Here is a 20,100-nt window from a genome sequence, read left to right on the forward strand (position 1 = left end):
CCATCGAGTCTGCACCAACTCTCTCTGACAGACTATCTTACCCAGGCCCCTTTGCCCCTCCTATCCCCATAGCTCCACACATGGCTAATGGCCTCTTTCTGTACTGTAGGGATTCTATGAAAGCCTTTTTGATGGGATCTGCAGTGTATTGTCAACATTTGTATGCTTTTTAGACCGAGTTTCCACCATTTTGTTTTGTTTTCCCCTCCATCCCCCTTAGTGATTCCTTCACTTCTAAAACTGCTCAGAGCCTTACAATCCTGTCCTAGAGGTCAGGTTAGCAGATCAAAGGCTCCCATCCCTCGCCAGTTTGGCCTGTGAGTTTACTGAATCCGCTGTGCATTTGGTGTTTTGTAAATTGCTGTGCTTACAATCATGAGAAATAGGAGCAGGTGTAGACCACACAACCTCCTCCACCACCCCCAATGTCTGCTCCGCAATTCGGTACAATCACAGCTGATCTTCTTCCTCAACACCATTGTCGCACTCCAATTCTTCCTGGGGTTTGGGGTGGGATTTTGTGACCCCCCCCCCCGCCAACTGCTGGAATCGTCCAGCCCCACTGAACGTCAATGGACTTCCAGCTGGGCCACTGAGTCTCCCATGGTGGGTCCCACCACGATGGAGCAAAGAAATCCCAGCCCTGGAGACCAAAATGAATGGCGTGCTGGTGTAGTCTCGGCTAGGCCCTGGACAGCTGCAGCAAGGCCTCTCGTACTCTGTACCTTGGGCAATAAAGGCTTAACGGCCCGGAGGACACAGAGTAAATTGCGTGAATGCTGCTTCCGGAGCGAGCTTGGGTTGATTCCACACGTCCAACATCTTCTTGATAGATCAGTAGGTGTTCTCAGGAGCTTGACGTGAAACAACCATTGGTCGGGGATCGGAAGGAAAGCTGCGTACGGTGTGAATCTGAAATGAAATGGAAGCCTGTTAATGCTTAAAACCAGAAAATAATTCCCGTCCGTTTCTGTCAGTAGATTCTAACTGGACGATCCTTATCGTCGGGATGGTGGTTGGGGGAGCCATCATCGTTCTGCTGCTGCTCGTTATTTTCTATTTGAGGCGAAGGTGAGTTCCTGCAGCAGTTGAAATAACGCCTTCGGAACGCTGTGTTCATTGGCCCGAATTTTCCAGCCCTTCGCGTCGGCGAGATTTGCCGGTGGCGCATCCCCGGCAACGGGTTTCCCGGCGGTGAGGGGTGCGCATTCAACGGGAAACCCTGTTGACAACGGCGGGACCAGAAGATCCCACCACCAGCCAATGGCAGGCTGCCACCGTGAAACACAGGGTGGTAAATCCCGCCCGTTGTTTCCGTGCCAGTTGAATACTTGTGTGAAATGCTCCAGATTTAGACCTAGCCCAGTTACACCCACGGTGGGTGTGAACAATTAGCGCTGGGGTTTTAAAAGTCCCGTTAGGTCTGACACAGGCAGATTGGTCAATGCAACTGAAACCCAATTAGTCTGGAGGGAGCATTTTCTTTCCCTTCATCAACAACCAGAGGGGAGGTGATGTGTATTATTTTCAAAATGGTAGCGGTGGCACAGTGGTTGGCACTGCCGCCTCACAGCGCCAGGGACCCGGTTCAATTCCTGCCTATCTGTGTGGAGTCTGCATGTTCCCCCACCCCCCCCGCCCCCGTGTCTGTGTGAGTTTCCTCCGGGTGCTCTGGTTTCCTCCCACAGTCCGAAAGATGTTCAAGCTAGGTGGATTGACCATGCTAAATTCTCCCTCAGTATAGCCAAACAGGCGCCGGAGTGTGGCGACCAGGGGATTTTCACGGTAACTTCATTGCAGTGTTAATGTAAGCCTACTTGCAACACTAATAGGATAAACTTTATAAATTTTTATACTTTAAAGCCACACGTGGAAGAAATCAAACTCTTCCATTCACTTCGTGCATTGAAAATGAGGGGTGGGATTTTCCCGCCGTTTCTGCCGGCCGGGATGTTGGGTCCCACCGACAATGAGCCCCCACCATGGGATGAACAACGGGAAGCCCCACCTATAGCAGCGGGACTGGAAAATCCCCCCCACCGCCCAATGGCGGACCACCTCCACTGCCAGGGGGGCTGAGGGACGTGGAAAATCCCATTGAGACCTTTTGTTGCCTGGCTTTCAATGATTAAAATTACCGAGTGCTCCTCTGAACTCAGGCCGTGAATGATTTTCTTTTAAATCTTTTTTTAGGAGGCGCGGTTCCCGGGCACGGCAGGGACCTGAGGATATTTATTTCACCAAGCACTCTGGTAAGTCTCATTTGAAATTTTTTACAAAATCCTGTTTCTGAGAGAGAAACCCAGTCAGAGTGGAGACAGCGAAAGCTGATTTCCTGTTCATAAGCTGAGTAATGTCTTCCCTTTTTACCACTCACATTTTGAAAATGCAGATTTTTAATTTCAATTACCTCAAATTTATGCATTCGGTACTTACTGCAAACCTGCGTTACTGACCAAATATTGAAAAAGCCAGTCCCTCGAGACAGTTCCTGTCATGGCTTCCACAGACACCTTCGGCCTGCTAGGCCTATAGGCCTCACCCTCAACTTAGCTCTGTCTGAGTAAATGCGTGCTTCCTGCTGGCCTGGTGGTAAACACAGTAAGAAGTTTAACAACACCAGGTTAAAGTCCAACAGGTGGTCCACAGGCCTCTGCACTGACTTGGACCATATGGAAATCACGTGTGCAACTGTTAATGTTAGTATCTTGCCCACTGTTTTAACAGATGTGGATGAAAACATGAAAATGTTTGTGTTACTTTGTGCCTCTAGACCAGCTGAAGCCTCTGAAGACTTATGTTGATCCACACACGTACGAGGACCCAAACCAGGCCATCCTGAAGTTTGCTGATGAGATCCACCCATCCGCAATCACCAAACAAAAAGTGATTGGAGCCGGTACGTAACGTTTTACCAGGAAAATGACCCAGTATCTGGCAGTGCATGCCAAGCGGCACCATAACCGTACAGGAGGAGACCATTCGGCCCATCGTGGGCACCATAACCATATAACCAAATTCTCTGCTCTGTGCCCAAACAGGTGAATTTGGTGAAGTTTACAAAGGGATCCTGAAGAAAGGGCGGAAGGAGATTGGTGTAGCCATCAAAACCCTGAAAGCCGGCTACACGGAGAGCCAACGGATCGATTTCCTGAGTGAAGCCAGCATCATGGGACAGTTCAGTCATCACAATGTTATCCACCTGGAGGGAGTTGTCACTAAATGTGAGTAACTGGGTTGAATGAAGTATTTTATTGAGAATGCAGTCAGCCTGTAAACTCTTGTGGAGTGGCCTGGGGAGAGAGCGAGTGAATCTGTGCTAAAAGATGCACTAACTTTACGCACTGTCTCCTTACAGACAAACCCCTGATGATTGTTACCGAGTATATGGAAAACGGAGCACTCGATGCCTACCTCCGGGTGAGTACCTGCGGTTCAAATCCTTGGGGGGAGTCTGCTTGAAAAAATCTGGAACATTTAACCAGTCCTAAGCAATGAAGTGGAAAATTTCTGAAGCACCTTGTGTTCTGCAGCCTTTACCCTAATTTCCATGTGGAACAATATTCCTAATCACGTCTCCATGCAACACTCAGTAAGAGGATACAGTGTGGAAAGCGAACCAAGCTACACAGCTTGTACAGATATCTTGAGTTGTGCATTTCTCTGCATTTTTCGACAGAGCAACACGGTGGCATACGGTTAGCACTGCTACCTCACAGTGCCAGGAATCCGGATTCAATTCTGGCCTTGGGTGACTGTCTATGCAGAATCATAGAAATCCTACCGTACAGAAAGAGGCCATTCGGCCCATCGAGTCTGCACCGACCACAATCCCACCCAGGCCCTACCCCTAAATCCCGACATATTTTACCTGCTAATCCCTCTAACCTATGCATCTCAGGACACTAAGGGGCAATTTTAGCATGGCCAATCAACCTAACCCGCACATCTTTTGGACTGTGGGAGAAAACCGGAGCACCCGGAGGAAACCCACGCAGACACGGGGTGAATGTGCAAACTCCACACAGACAGTGACCCAGGCCGGGAATCGAACCTAGGTCCCTGGAGCTGTGAAGCAGCAGTGCTAACCGCTGTGCCACCGTGCCGCCCAACAGAGTCTACATGTTCTCCCCGTGTCTGCGTGGGTTTCCTCCGGGTGCCCTGGTTTCCTCCCACAGTCCAAAGATGTGCAGATTAGGTGGATTGGCCATGCTAAATTGCCCCTTAGTGTCTCAAGATATTTAGGTTGGAGGGATTAGTGGGGTAAATACATGGGGATCAAAGGAAAAGGTGGAAGAATGGGGGTTGCGAAACTTACCAACCATGATTGAATGGTGGAGAATACTCGATGGGCTGAATGGCCTAATTCTGCTCCTCTGTCTTATGGTCCTGTGGTTACGGGGGTGGGGTGGGCCTGGGTAAGATGCTATATTGGAGAGTCAGTGCAGGCTCGATGGGCCGAATGGTCGTCTCCTGTACTGCAGGGACTCCAACCCCACGGCCACCACACTGATTGTGTACAATCAATTCCTTGAGTATGATTTCATTAATATCCAAAATGTGTTAAACAATCTTGCCAAGAGTCAAAGGTCAGCAGATTACTGCCCTTTGACCCTTGCAGTTTGAGGTGTGGGAATGAAGATCTCACAGCAAGCGCTGTGTGGATATTGTGAGGCACGCAGCTTATTAAAACCACTTGGTCTGCAAGCGACCACCGGGAACCACAGGAGGCCACTTCCGGCACAGTCCATGATTTTTCCCCCCTCATCCTTCCCAACACGGATTAGATAGAAAAGTAGAAGAGAGGAGCAGGCGGAGGTCATTCGGCCCTTCGAGCCTGCTCCACCATTCATCACGATCACGGCTGATCGTCCAACTCAATAGCCTAATCCTGCTTTCTCCCCATAACCTTTGATCCCATTTGCCCCAAATGCTGTATCCAGCCGCCTCTTGAATGCATTCAATGTTTAGTCAATGATAACTGGGAGTGAGTGGGGCTGGGGAAGCTGATTGTGCTGCAGAGATTAACGGGAATTCACTTCTTCCATTGCAGAGGAATGACGGTGACTTCTCCTCCCTCCAACTGGTCGGAATGCTGCGCGGAATTTCCTCCGGCATGAAGTATCTCTCCGACATGAATTACGTACACCGGGACCTAGCGGCTCGCAACATCCTGGTGAACAGCCAACTGGTGTGCAAAGTGTCAGACTTTGGGCTCTCACGGGTGTTGGAAGATGACCCCGAGGGGACGTACACCACGAGTGTGAGTATATCCTTTGTGAGGTGGAGATGCCGGCGTTGGACTGGGGTGGGCACAGTAAAGGAGTCTCTCAACACCAGGTTAAAGTCCAACAGATTTATTGCACTCATCTGAGGAAGGAGCAGCGCTCCGAAAGCTCGTGATACCAAATAAACCTGTTGGATTTGAACCTGGTGTTGTGGTGAGAATGGATTGAATTGGCAGTGGGGAGGGGAAACCCTTTGCAAATTTTTGTATTTCCAAGCAAGGTGGAGTCACGTGTAGGCCAGACCGGGTAAGGATGGCAGATTCCCTTCCCTAAAGGGCATTAGTGAACCAGGTGGGTTTTTACAATTGACAATGGTCAGATTTTTTTAACTGAATTCAAATTTACCATCTGCCATGGTAGGATTTGAACCCAGGTCCCCAAAACATTACCCTGGATCTCGAGACTGCTAGGCCAGTGACAATACCGCTACGCCACCATCTCCCTTGTAATGTCTGTCACTCAAAATTGCAGTGGAGATAAGCTTTTATGTTGTCAGTGCATTTTCCGCACAGTGGTTAGCGCTGCTGCTTCACAGCGCCAGGGACCCGGGTTCGATTCCCAGCTTGGGTCACTGTCTGTGCAGAGTCTCTCGTTCTCCCCGTGTCTGCGTGGGTTTCCTCCGTGTGCTCCAGTTTCCTCCCACAGTCCAAAGATGTGCTGGTTAGATACATTGGCCATGCTAAATTCTCCCTCCGTGTACCCGAGCAGGCGCCGGAGTGTGGCGACTAGGGGATTTCCACAGTAACTTCATTGCAGTGTTAATGTAAGCCTACTTGTGACACTAATAAATAAATTTTACTTTTAGTCCTTCTCATTTGTCAAATGTAACATGGGCAAACTGGATAATGGATAAGAATTTTAGAAGTGGGAAGAATTGATCTGGGAGCCAACCACCGTATTGCTCACATTCTGTGATAACCCTTTGTTATGGTCTGTTTCATGTCCTTTCCGGGTAACACACACTCCCGCTCTGCTGCAAATTCTGGGTTTTAGAAAGTTTTGCGAATAGTTCCGTTCTCATTCCCATAGTCCTAACCTTTAACCGACAGGTTGCCAATAGATTTTCCTGGATTTCTGTAAATGTCGCAGGAATACAGCAGCTGCTGTTTTCTCTGGGGTATTGTTGGCCTTTGAACAGCAATTGGTTGTCTGCCATAGAGGCTGATGATTGCCCCTGGTGGCAAAGGGCTGTCCACTTGTGGCAGATTGTGCCCATGGAGCGTCAAGAAGCGGCGGGTTTAAGGATGTTTGAAGTACTCGCTGGCGTGGAAAATGTAGTTGAAAATGGCACAGTCTATAAACGTGGCAATCCAATATTGCGATGGGGATTGTCATGGGAGCTCCAACTTTTGTGGTACTGTTATTCTTTTTGATGCACTTGGGGAAACCTTGGCATCCTCAGTTGCTGATGACGTGTCTCCTTTCAGGGAGGGAAGATTCCCATCCGTTGGACTGCTCCGGAGGCAATCGCTTATCGGAAGTTTACCTCGGCAAGTGACGTGTGGAGCTTTGGCATCGTAATGTGGGAAGTCTTGTCCTACGGAGAGAGACCTTACTGGGATATGTCCAATCATGAGGTAAGAGTCAGAGGTCTATAAAATAGTGCAAACTCTTTGTGCACAGGATTTAACAAACTTAAGAGGCCTGGGAGCAGAGAGTGCAAGGCAACCAAGAGTTAAATGGGGGCAGGAAAGCACTACATGGGAGCTTGAAGAACATAAGAAGAGCAATACACAGGCAAATGATATCACAGAGGAGAAAAAGCGGCAACACTAACCAATGAGTAGAGGTGATTCAAAAGTAGCCTGGGAGAACAGAGGGGCAGGGAGTGCAGTGCAGAGGGACGAATGTCCATAGATTCCAAAAGAATATTCCCGATGGTGGGGAAGTCCAGAATTGCTGTAGAAGGAGTGAAGGGGAGGTTTACCAGGCTGATTCCTGGGATGGCAGGTCCCCATATAAAGGATTATATTCACTGGAGTTTGGAAGAGTGAGGGGGATCTCATAGATTCTGTGGTGGGCGAGGCGGGGTAGAGTTTCGGGGAATATTCTTCTTCTTCTCAGACAGTCCCTCAGGACCGAGGTGATTTCCAATCAGATGGGTTCTGAGATAGAACAAAGAAAATTACAGCACAGGAACAGGCCCTTCAGCCCTCCAAGGCTGCACCAACCATGCTGCCCGCTTAACTAAAACCCCTTACACTTCCTGGGACCATATCCCTCCATTCCCATCCTATGGGGGCGACACGGTAGCACAGTGGTTAGCACTGTTGCTTCACAGCTCCAGGGATCTGGGTTCGATTCCCAGCTTGGGTCGCTGTCTGTGTGGAGTTTGCACATTCTCCTCGTGTCTGCGTGGGTTTCCTCCGGGTGCTCCGGTTTCCTCCCAGTCTAAAGATGTGCGGGTTAGGTTGATGGGCCATCATAAAATTTCCCCTTAGTGTCCTGAGATGCGTAGGTTAGAGGGATTAGCGGGTAAATATGTAGGGATACGGGGGTAGGGCCTGGGTGGGATTGTGGTCGGTGCAGACTCGATGGGCCGAATGGCCTCTTTCTGCACTGTAGGGTTTCTATGATTCTATGATCCTATTCATGGGATAGCTGTTAAGTACAAGTCAGCTCTTGGGGCTAAAGGGATCAAGGGAAATGGGGGGAAGGCGGGTTCAGGATATTGAATTTGATGATCAGCCATGATCAAAATGAATGGCGGAGCAGGCTCGAAGGGCTGAATGGCCTACTCCTGCTTCTAGTTTCTATGAACAGATGCAGTCTTCTTGAACTTACCCAATTTTAAACAAGCTTTTTAATCTATTAATTAAATAACTACCACACGATGCAGATGTGGACTAATAATCAATGGGAACAAGATTCCTGGCCAGTGATTTTTGAGGCTTGTTGTGTGTTCTTGTTGCTTGTTGCGTGTTCTTGTTGCTTGTTGCGTGTTCTTGTTGCTTGTTGCGTGTTCTTGTTGCTTGTTGCGTGTTCTTGTTGTTTTGCAGTTTACATGAGAAGTGTTTGTCCATTTCACTTCTCTGCAGCTTGTCAGATGCTAATTAAAGTCAGTGGGAGAATGGAATATTTTGTGTTTCGGTCACCTGGGATCGTACCAGGCACCACCAGCTTGGTTACTGTCCCGGTTAGATGTAATGTACATCTTAACCTCCAGCGTTGGAAAGCACACCAGTGTGATATAATCCATCCTCCGCCAGGGGAGTGGGATTGTCTGTTTAGGAACTGTTTATTCTGGGTTTCCATGCTCATTAGATGCTAGACTATCTCATTTCAAGTGGGAGCCCTGCACCCAACAGTTCGGCTGAGCAACATTTTAAGAATTTATCACCATTCAATGACCTTAAGGGCAAAGCAGCCGGCTTGACTGGCACCCCTTCCACAAATATTCAATCCCTCCACCACTACCAAACAGTGGCAGCACTGTGTACCATCTACAAGATGCACTGCAGGAATTCACCAAGATTCCTTAGGCAGCACCTTCCAAACCCATGACCTCTACCATCTAGAAGGTCGAGAGCAGCGGTACCTAAGAGCACCACCACCTGGAATTTCCCACTCACCATCCTGGCTTGGAAATATATCGGCCACTCCTTCCCTGTCTTTAGGTCAAAATCCTGGAATTCCCTCCTTAACAGCACTGTGGGTGTATCTACACCTCCGGGACTGCAGTGGTTCAATAAGGCAGCTCACCACCACCTTTTCCAGGGCAATTAGAGATGGGCAACAAATGCTGGCCTAGCCAGCGACACCCACCTCCTATAAAAATTACCTTTTGGATCCCAAGTTGTCAACATTGCTGTGGTTGGATAATACTGACCAGAGCGCCAATGGCATCAGTTTGTCCTTCAACCCAAACTGCTATTGGTGTTGAGAATGGTTCTTGCACTGTAGGCCTCAGCCTCGGACAGCACGTACTCCACAGTGTTTAAAAAAATACGATCTCTGGATTGTTGTTGTGTTTTATTTCCTCTTGGCATCTGTCAGCTGCAGGCAAATGGCACTTGTTCCTGCCCTGGGTTATTATTTTATACGTTTGTGTCTTTTGCAGGTGATGAAATCGATTAATGAAGGATTCCGCTTGCCTGCTCCAATGGACTGTCCCTCCGCCATTTACCAGCTGATGATGCAGTGCTGGCAACAGGAGCGGGCCAAACGGCCCAAGTTTGGTGACATCGTCAACATCCTCGACAAACTGATCCGCAACCCAGACTCCTTGAAAAACATCGCGGACTTCGATCCACGGTAAGGTCCCTGCGGGATAGGAAAATGCTGCCACCTTCTGTACAGGAGGATTGGGAACAACTCTGTGTTCCTGAGCTCCTTTCCCAAAACCTCACTAGGCGGTTGTAGAAGGAGCACTGCTGTTGGCCTCAGTGCCGTTGAGGTGCTCATGTGGAGTTTGGGGTGGGTGGGTCGGAGGAGAGGAGTCAGCCAGGTTCCCAGTCCTGATTGCTATCCTATGACCCACCCTGACTCAGAAGGTGCGCACGTGTCAATGTTGGATGAAGACAGTTGGGGATCGGCTGTGATATTCCCAAGTGGTGACTGTTTGAACCTTTAATGTAACGATTGGTTACTGTGTAACGTACACCCCAGCACCAACTAACGCTGTGAAAAGATTATAAACCAATCGCTCTCCAATGCGGTTCACCATTTCGCTGTTGGTGAGTGTGTACGCACTGGCAGGCTCCGCTGAAGGCGGATGCCAATGTTATCAATGCCCACCAAGTGAAGGTCAGCAGGCTTTATTAACCTGATAAACCGCCAGCAATTGGTCGATTGAAAACTTACTGCAATATCAAAAGGAAATTGTCCAAAACAGCTTGGAGATTGGTGAGCTCCACAGATGCTGTTGTTGGCATTTCCAGCTCCTCTATTGGCGATGAGTTGATGGGCCTATTGGGATCACTGCTCAACTCCGCCTGTTACAAGGTTTAAGCGAGGGATTTGCTTGGAATGTTTTATTAGATTCATTTGGTGACTGCCAAGGTAAATAAATTCCTTCACATCACCACCGCCCCCCCCCCACCCCCCCCAACAAACCCCCCCCCCCCCCCCCCCTCCTCCCCCCCACCTAAACATTGCACAAACACAAAAACTGGTTGACTGCAATGTCAGGCTTTCCCAATGGCCACTCCTGTCAGCAAGGTCTTCCAGTCCTGCTGACAGCAACCCCATGCCGTGAAGTTTCCCACCCCCGGCGGCAGAGGGTGCGAACGACGGGGGACCCCATTGACAGCGGTGGGACTGGAAGATCCCGCCCAATGGCGGGCAGGCGGGAGTGGAAAATCCCATCCAGTGTGAATGACATTGAGTTGTGTTTGTGGTGTGTGAGAGAACGCAACCTGGCCATCCCTCTGTGTAATTCTCCCTCTGAACGGTGTTGGGAGTCTATCTGTATGTGTGTGACATCGGAGTTATCAGCTGCAAGGAATGGGGAGATGTCCAAATCCCATCTTTATATATTTTTTTAAAATTCTGGTTACAAAAAAAGCAATATTCTCCAATGTAAGCATCCAAACAGTTAATAAATCTACTGCTGCCAAAAAAAATGAAGGTGGAGGGATTGAGTGACCTCTCCACATGAGTGGGAAACAATCTTGGGTCGTTGGGACTAGTGACATGCAGCCGGACATACTGGCCATTCGGGCAGTATAACTCTGACCCTGACCGCCCCTCTTAACAGTTGAGGATGGGGGGAGGTACCTATCTGGTCCTAACTACTGGTTTAGATTTGTTGCACTGCGTAAGTGGCAGTGGTAATGAAATCTCAGTGCTGGCGAGGATCCAACTTTGTGCTTGATAGCTCTCTAATCCCAGAAGCACACATTCCAGTGATCCAGGTGCAGGAACAATGGAAAAACCACAAAAAAACCCTCCTATTTGAATAATGGCTCTGGGCAATTTGATCAGAGCTCAGCAATCAAGGCCTGTCTGACTAGCTCAGAAACGAAGGAATTACGTTGGCCAAGGGTGAACTTGAGTAGAATGATGCATTGGAATATTAGCCTCTGCGCTGAACTGGCTGTCCTTATGTTCTGACATTTAACCCCTCGCTGCCATGGTTGCAGTTACTCCCAAGCTTAAGGCCATCCTGCGTCGAGCTAACATTTGCAGAGATTACCTGACCTCAAAATAAGATTTAAGGATCAAAATAAACCCTTGTCACCCACGGGGGACTGGATATGAAACAGACTGCAATAAAACCAGTGGATGCCGCTGAGGCAATTAAAACATTCCAGAGGAAGTCGCGTAAATCTCTGGTTTTGGAGGTTAAAGGGACAGGCACTCTGATACCTCGGCTCCTGCTAAGAATAATGTCTGTAAACCAAACTAAACGAAGAAGATACGAGAATGGATTGATAACTTGAAGAGTTTTCTTAAATCGCCTTTAGATCGGTGGCTCGGTGGTTAGCACTGCTGCCTCACAGCACCAGGGACCCGGGTTTGATTCCCGGCTTGGGTCACTGTCTGTGCGGAGTCTGCATGTTCTCCCCGTGTCTGCGTGGGTTTCCTCCGGGTGCCCTGGTTTCCCCCCTCAGTCTGAAAGACGTGCTGGTTAGGTGCATTGACCGTGCTAAATTCTCCCTCCGTCTACCCGAACAGGCGCCAGAGTGTGGCAACTAGGGGACTTTCACAGTAGCTTCATTGCAGTGTCAATGTAAGCCTACTTGTGACACTAATAAATAAAGTTTAAGCTACCAACATTCATTGGCTACAAGAACATCATCATCGCTTTTTTTTGAAAAAAACAAAAAGTATGATTGGAAAATCTGCTGTAACTCCAAACTGTTGATTTTGGGCAAATGTTAGGAAGGAGACTCAGTTTAAACACGTACTGTGGTATCTTAGAGATCTTAAGATGTCAAAATACATGTGTCGCTCCACATTTGTCTCAATTTAATAAGGTTGAACCTAGAATGAGGCTCTGAATTGGCACAAAGTCTGTGCGAGCTGTAAGGCTCAAATGGATTAGGGAGTCCTCTCTGGAGAAGTGGGTCGACCGCAAACTTGTCCATCTGGTGACACCAATTTAAGGCCTACTCAGGCTGGCCACAAGGATAACTGTGTAGGCATTCCATCCTGTAGCCTCTTTGACGGTAAGAGTGTCTGGAGGGAAGGGAATGATGTCAGCCAGTCCCCCCAATGATGCCTCAGAAGGTTACATTTCATAGTGTACCTGGAGTCAGTCCACAATGAACGTAACTTTACATCGCAACCGTGTCAAATTCTAATCGCCTATGGTTTCCTGATTCTTTGTAGTGTGTCCATCCGCCTGCCAAGTACCAGTGGGACTGATGGTATGATCTTCCGTACGGTCAATGAGTGGCTGGAGTCTATAAAGATGGGACAGTACTTGGAGAATTTTCTGACAGCGGGATACAACACAATGGAGCATGTTGTCCAGCTAACCACTGAGTAAGTACAATTAGAAACAGCCCCTAATGGCACTGCCCCTGCGGAGCTGGGAGTGAGTGCCAGAATGGAAGAAATACTCAAGTCAGTCCAACGATAACTGATGTGGACTCTGTGTCTGGGCAAGTTGCCCGTGAGGAGTTGGCTTCTAAGCCTTCACAAAGCAGTGGCGCTCATGCCCACTTTCTGGGAGGTGGTGTTCAACTCACTGGCGTACCAGTCACCCCCCTCCCCTCCCCTCCCACCCCCCACCCCCCCCCCCCCCCAATACACACCGCACGTCTCCTCAGTCTTCCAAATCCGCAACATTCTTAAACTCGTTCTGTTCATCGGTTTACATGCAGCACGAAAAGGATGCTTAATGAGAATTGTATCTGGAGTTGCTGCGAATTTGCCTTCTTCCCTGGGGAGTTTCACATGGATGTTTAGGCACCAATTCGAGGATGTGCTATTAATAGTTTTGAGGACAATCTAACTTCTCACAGTCTGACATGAAGCTATCACTCGACTAAATAAATGCGACCGACCCTCTGCATTGTAATAAACATTGCGTGCAGGCCTGGTTTGCTGTCACTGGGGGTCAGTCTCCCTCCTCCTGTTGCGTGACCACGAGAAAGAGGCTGTTTCGTCTTGACAGAGGCGAGACATATCCTTGGCTCTGAACAAGCGTGAGTCAGCCCTCCAATTTCCGAGCATTTTGTGTGACCGCTTCGTTCGCGTGGAGCGGATTCAGCGCGCGGTGACAGCAAGATGGAGACGGAAACCAAAATGGGCCCTTGGGAATAGTCGGGACGGACTGAATTAATCATAATGTGAGCTAGAAAAATGGGAAGTGAGCACAAAGCGAGTGTTTTACAAACCAGGTGTTGCCTCGTGCCACCAGTCTGCACAAGTGCCAGCCACCGCCCTGGCGCTTTTCAAAGGTATTTGCTCCAGGTGGGGGAGGCTGGTGGGTGGAGGGAAATGCATTTGACGGGAGTAAGATCCTCATTGCTGGCTGTTGGTATCCCAGGAGGTGAGTGGCATGTCTGGAACCTTAATGTCAGGGTGTAGCAAAAGAAAACACGCACGCGCGCACACCTTTTTCTGCAGAGATTTAAAACAAATAAGGGAAGCATTTGCGTTCATTGTAAACACAGCAGAGTGGAGCATGATGGGATCACCTTGGCCCCTCCTCGGAATGCTCACTCGCTAAACAGGAACTGTCAGCTTCTTATCTCCGAGGAAGGAACTGAGGACGATTAAGGGTGGAGTTTGGGAGAACCCAGTTTGGTGCACCTTGGGAGGATACAGCCCGCAGTGGATGGAAAATGGCCTGTTCTTTCCCAATCTGTAGGGAGTGTCAGCCTGAGAGTTAAACTGGTCTGTGGGGGCAATCTCCCCGCGCACTGTAGCTTGGAAATGACTGTTTTAAAGATGCTGGCGTGTGGATGCTTTTAGAACATAGAACAGTACAGCACAGTACAGGCCCTTCGGCCCTCGATGTTGTGCCGAGCTTTGTCTGAAACCAAGATCAAGCTATCCCACTCCCTATCATGTGCCTGTCCGATAACCGCTTGAAAGTTCCAAGTGTCCGACTCCACTATCATAGCTGGCAGTCCATTCCACACCCCAACCACTCTGAGTAAAAAATCTACCTCGGACATCCCTCCTATATCTCCCACCATGAACCCTATAGTTATGCCCCATAGTAACAGTTACATCCAGCCGAGGAAATAGTCTCTGAACGTTCACTCTATCTATCCCCCTCATCATCTTATAAACCTCTATTAAGTCACCCCTCATCCTCCTCCGCTCCAAAGAGAAAAGCCCCAGCACCCTCAACCTTTCCTCATAAGACCTACCCTCCAAACCAGGCAGCATCCTGGTAAATCTCCTCTTTTGTCTGACATCTCTTCACCTGCGGTTTGAGCAGAAGTCGATTGTTAAATGGGTTTTCCAGTCCTTTTTTTGTGAAAGGGTTGCTGTACAGTTGCCCATTTGGGGTGGCACAGTGGTTAGCACTGCTGCCTCACAGCGCCAGGGACCCAGGTTCGATTCTCAGCTTGGGTCACTGTCTGTGCGGAGTCTGCACATTCTCCCCGTGTCTGCGTGGGTTTCCACTGGGTGCCCCGGTTTCTCCCCTCAGTCTGAAAGACGTGTTGGTTAGGTGCATTGGCCGTGCTAAATTCTCCCTCAGTGTACCCGAACAGGCGCAGGAGTGTGGCAACTAGGGGACTTTCACAGTAACTTCATTGCAATGTTAATATAAGCCTACTTGTGACACTAATAAATAAAGTTTAAGCTACCAACATTCATTGGCTACAAGAACATCAAAATCACTTTTTTTTGGGAAAAAAACAAAAAGTATGATTGGAAAATCTGTAACTCCACAAACTGTTGATTTTGGGCAAATGTTAGGAAGGAGACTCAGTTTAAACACGTACTGTGGTATCTTAGAGATCTTAAGATGTCAAAATACATGTGTCGCTCCACATTTGTCTCAATTTAATAAGGTTGAACCTAGAATGAGGCTCTGAATTGGCACAAAGTCTGTGCGAGCTGTAAGGCTCAAATGGATTAGGGAGTCCTCTCTGGAGAAGTGGGTCGACCGCAAACTTGTCCATCTGGTGACACCAATTTAAGGCCTACTCAGGCTGGCCACAAGGATAACTGTGTAGGCATTCCATCCTGTAGCCTCTTTGACAGTAAGAGTGTCTGGAGGGAAGAGAATGATGTCAGCCAGTCCCCACAATGATGCCTCAGAAGGTTGCTCCGGATGCTCTGGTTTCCTCCCACAGTCCGAAAGACGTGCTGGTTAGATGCATTGGCAGGGTAAATCCTCCCTCAGTGTACCCGAACAGGAACTGGAGCGTGGCGACTAGGGGATTTTCACAATAACTTTCTTACCGTGTTAATATAAGCCTACTTGTGACACTAATAAATAAACTTTGATGCGACAATGTCACGCTAATCCCCCTACCTGTGTGTAGTTTTATTATAGCCAGACACAAGAAAACGTCCTCCTTGCTATTCCTATCATTTGCATGATCACAGTTACATCGGACACACCAAGCAGATAAAATGTATTTGCAAAGTCGTTACACATGACTCGGAGTGACTGAAAAATAAACCATTGTGTTAGTGATTGAGCCCCTTCCACATGTCAGACACGGCTCAGTCAGTCGCACGATTGCCAGAAGGTTCTGGGTTCAAGTCCCGCATCAGAATCCGAACACATTTCAAGGCCGACACGCCAGTGCAGTACTGTGGGAGGGCTGCATTGTCAGAGGTGCTGCCTTTTGGACAAAACATCAAACTGAGGCCCTGCCTGCTCTCTCTGATGGACAGAACAGATTTAATGGAGGGGTAGGGGAGTTACCCCCGGTGTCTTGGGCAATAATAATCCCTCAGCCGACATCACAAAAATTGAGTTTTTGGCTGTTATGACCTTGCTGTTTGTGGGAGCTTGCTGTGCGTAAATTGGTTGTCATGTCACTAAGCTCGAATGGCCTGTCGTTGGCACCTTGAGATGTTGGTTGTGAAAAGCACTGTATAGATGCAAGTTTTTAAAAATTTGACACATGCTAACTAATCCCTTTTTTTTAATATTAATTCAGGGATGTGAAAAAGATTGGAGTGCGGTTACCAGGCCATCAGAAACGGATTGCTTACAGCATTCTGGGATTGCAGGAACAAGCTACCAGCATGGGTGTATACACTGTGTGAACTCCCTCCTGCACGTTCCATCCGGGAGGGCGCTACGACTCCAAAAACCTTCTCCAAATGACTTGCAATACTTGAACGGAACAATGGCTTTACATACAGGCGCAAGAGTCCTGGAGGAACCTGGTGCTGAAGAAAATCTCTCTTCCTGTGGCTCTTTTTTCGAAATCTGGAGGAGATTGAATTGGACAGAGAGGAATACCTCACCACCCGGACTCCCGTGACTCCCCTCGTCCAGTGTTTGGGATCCCAGCTGGCGAGCGTCCAGCATGATTGTGTGAGGACTGGGAACCTTCCAAAGCCCTGGAGCCAAAGAGGCTATGACTGAATTGCTGAGCTGATGCGTTGTGTGTGTGTGTGTGTGTGTGTCTGTGTGTATGGAGGGAATGAACTGGTTACTTTGGATCCAGGCAGCATCCAGTTCTACTTTGTCGTAGAACAGTCCATACACGTTGGATTGGTTTGGCTTCATCCCACAGGGTGGCAGGTGCCCAGTCTTTAGCCTGTTGCCAGAGACGTCTCCATATCGAGCAGCATCCACAGGATCACTACCACACTGAAGCTGAAACTCTCGGGCAATATGGACTTTTTGGAACGCTACGCTTCCTGTTGCTTATGGTCTGAAGCACCAACGTCAAGTTGGCAAACTTGATGCCATCAAACCAGGCGAAGTTTAATAGATGGCGTGTGGAGTCCTAATTCTCGATGCTTGTGTACAAATGTAATTTAAACCGGTTTTATTAGATCTAGGGCTTATGGTGGCATTATAAACAAGTGTTACAGTCGTGCCGTGACTGGCTAAATCTCGCACAGCATTTCCCCAGTTGGCTAAACCTGTTCATTGGGTTCTGTTGAATGATTTCCAACTCTAATAGTGCATTCCAAATACCCAGCTGAAGATCACTGCTCTCAGTGCGTGATTAGACAGTTGGAAAAGGCCAGCACACAACGGGGCCACTTGACACATTTCTCTCGATGTTGGGCTAGTGTTTAAAATCCACGAGGCACCCTAGTAGTGACCACTGGGCAATATTCCACATGTATGACGCGGGGCAGGTCATCCAAACAATAGCGGTCATGTGCCACTCAGCCAGTTCAAAGACTACCTCTACCCCAATCCTGGAGGTGCAAGTGACGGGTACTTCTGACTGCTTTCTGCCAACAATGCGCCATCTTGCTAAACCCCAAAGGTTAAACTGCCCCCCCCCCCCGCCCCCCCGCAAAATGCGAGTATCTGATCTCCATGTCCTGCAAGCATTCCCATTTCAGACCTTCCCCTGCCTCCCGATGTCTGCGTGTAATTGTAATGATCCATAAGCAATATAGCAATAAAATCATTTGGCTTTGGGCGGGATGTGCGGGGAGGGGTGGTGCTGTTGGAGTGGCGTAACTGGTGGATTTGCGCACAGTGTTGTATGCGAGGGGGTGGGGGGGTGGAATCCTTTATTTTTAAAAATTCGTGTTATTTTTAAAAAATTTAAAAACGAAAGAGTGAATTTGCACAGCCTGAATTTTATTTAGTGATTTATTGGGATTGGACAGATTTTTATATATATATATGAATCTTTTCAGAAATAGTTTGATAGAAACCCTGGTTCTTTTTTAAAAAAAGAAATGGAAATATGTTTTATTTAAACTGTATTTATTCCGCGCTTTCATACTACACTTTTTTTTTATTTATTTAACTCTCAACTTAATTGTGTTGCCTCCGGCTGCAAGTGTGTGATTTTTATTCCTTATTTGTCTTAAATTTGCTTGTATTTAGAAAGTGGTTTATTTATTCAGATCGAAGTGAATGGAGCCGGTGAAGAAGTTGAGAGGCTCTCTGTGCAGAATGATGTCTTTTGTAATAAAAGCAGATATACTGGTACCGAGTTTCCTGTGATTTCCTTGTCTTTAGAGTTTTTGATTTGATTTATTATTGTCACATGTATTAACATAGAGTGAAAAGTATTATTTCTTGCGCACTATACAGACAGAACATACCGTTCATAGAGAAGGAAAGGAGTGCAGAAGAATGTAGTGTTACAGCCATAGCTAGGGTGTAGAGCAAGATCAACTTAAAGCAAGGTAAACATAGAAACCCGACAGTGCAGAAGGAGGCCATTTGGCCCATCGAGTCTGCACCGACCACAATCCCACCCAGGCCCTACCCCCACATATTTACCCGCTAATCCCTCTAACTACACATCTCAGGGACAATTTTTAACCTGGCCAATCAACCTAACCCGCACATCTTTCGGACTGTGGGAGGAAACCGGAGGAAACCCACGCAGACACGAGGAGAATGTGCAAGCTCCACACAGACAGTGACCCGAGCCGGGAATCGAACCCGGGACCCTGGAGCTGTGAAGCAGCAGTGCTAACCACTGTGCTACCGTGCCGCCCAGGTAGGTCCATTCAAACGTCTGACGGCAGCAGGGAAGAAGCTGTTCTTGAGTCGGTCGGTACGTGACCTCAGACTTTTGTATCTTTTGCCCGGCGGAAGAAGATGGAAGAGAGAATGTCCGAGGTGTGCGTGGGGGTCCTTAATTATGCTGGCTGCTTTTCCCCGAGGCAGCGGGAAGTGTAGACAGAGTCAATGGATGGGAGACTGGTTGGCGTGATGGGTTGGACAGTTTCCTGTCCATTTGGGATCCGTGCAAGTTGCTGTGCTGAGATTATACTTGGTGTAGTGAGATGCTAAATCCCAGAGCCCAGTACAAGTGCCTGCACACCGTTTGCCAAGTTGGCAGAGTGGAACTCTTCACAGCATTTGCCATCTGAGTGCAGAAAGTCGAGAATGTGAGCAAACTGGTATTATTATGATTAATTTCTGTCACATGTAGGTTTACATTAACACTGCAGTACTCAGCAGCCTTCCTTCCACTATGCTGCAGGAAGCTCTCGTGTCAAATAGCTGGAGGGGAAACACAGCACGGTGGCACAGTGGTTAGCACTGCTGCCTCACAGCGCCAGGGACCCGGGTTCGATTCCCAGCTTGGGTCACTGTCTGTGCGGAGTCTGCACATTCTCCCTGTGTCTGCGTGGGTTTCCTCCGGGTGGTCCGGTTTCCTCCCACAGTCTGAAAGACGTGCTGGTTAGGTGCATTGGCCATGCTAAATTTTCTCTCTGTGTACCCGAACAGGCGCCAGAGTGTGGTGACTTGGGGATTTTCACAGTAACTTCATTGCAGTGCCTACATGTGACACTGATAAACCTTTATCCAGGGTTGAGACACTTGATCGAGTGCTGCCAAGGACTCGCTAATGAAACTACACTTTTAGCTGAGGTCTAATGTGTGAATGTCCATGGCGCAGCCTACCTGGGAATAGTCCTGTCGCCAGTAACTCGGATTTCCCAATAATCGTCCACTTGGTTCAGGGGTCAACAAAGAGGGGGGCACGGTTTTGGGGTGAGAGGCAGGAGATTCCAGAGCGGTTTTGAGAAAAAAAATTTACTCAAGCTTATTTTATTAGTACCACAAGTCGGCTTACATTAACACTGCAATGAAGTTACTGTGAAAATCTCCTAGTCGGCAGCTGTTCGGGTACACTCGGAGAATTTAGCATAGCCAATGCACATGGCCAGCTCAACTTTTGGACTGAGGGGAAACCGGAGCACCCGGGGGAAACCCACGCAGACACGGGGAGAACGTGCAGACTCCGCGCAGACAGTGACCCAGGCTGGGAATCGAACC

General features: G+C 48.4%; 1 protein-coding gene across 1 annotated transcript in view; it reads left to right on the forward strand.

The window, feature by feature from the left end:
- epha2b (eph receptor A2 b) overlaps positions 1–18,290 on the forward strand; it is a 69,014-nt gene extending 50,724 nt beyond the window's left edge. The window contains exons 8-17 of the mRNA XM_078238966.1: positions 981–1,071; positions 2,194–2,252; positions 2,774–2,899; positions 3,042–3,224; positions 3,359–3,420; positions 5,054–5,263; positions 6,716–6,865; positions 9,349–9,542; positions 12,564–12,719; positions 16,316–18,290. Of these exons, the coding sequence (XP_078095092.1) occupies positions 981–1,071; positions 2,194–2,252; positions 2,774–2,899; positions 3,042–3,224; positions 3,359–3,420; positions 5,054–5,263; positions 6,716–6,865; positions 9,349–9,542; positions 12,564–12,719; positions 16,316–16,424 (1,340 nt within the window). The 3' untranslated portion in view covers positions 16,425–18,290. The remainder of the gene's footprint in view (positions 1–980; positions 1,072–2,193; positions 2,253–2,773; positions 2,900–3,041; positions 3,225–3,358; positions 3,421–5,053; positions 5,264–6,715; positions 6,866–9,348; positions 9,543–12,563; positions 12,720–16,315) is intronic.
- Positions 18,291–20,100: the final 1,810 nt, after the last annotated feature.

This window comes from Mustelus asterias, chromosome 22 (genome assembly GCF_964213995.1).
Source record: "Mustelus asterias chromosome 22, sMusAst1.hap1.1, whole genome shotgun sequence".
Lineage (NCBI taxonomy): Eukaryota > Metazoa > Chordata > Chondrichthyes > Carcharhiniformes > Triakidae > Mustelus > Mustelus asterias.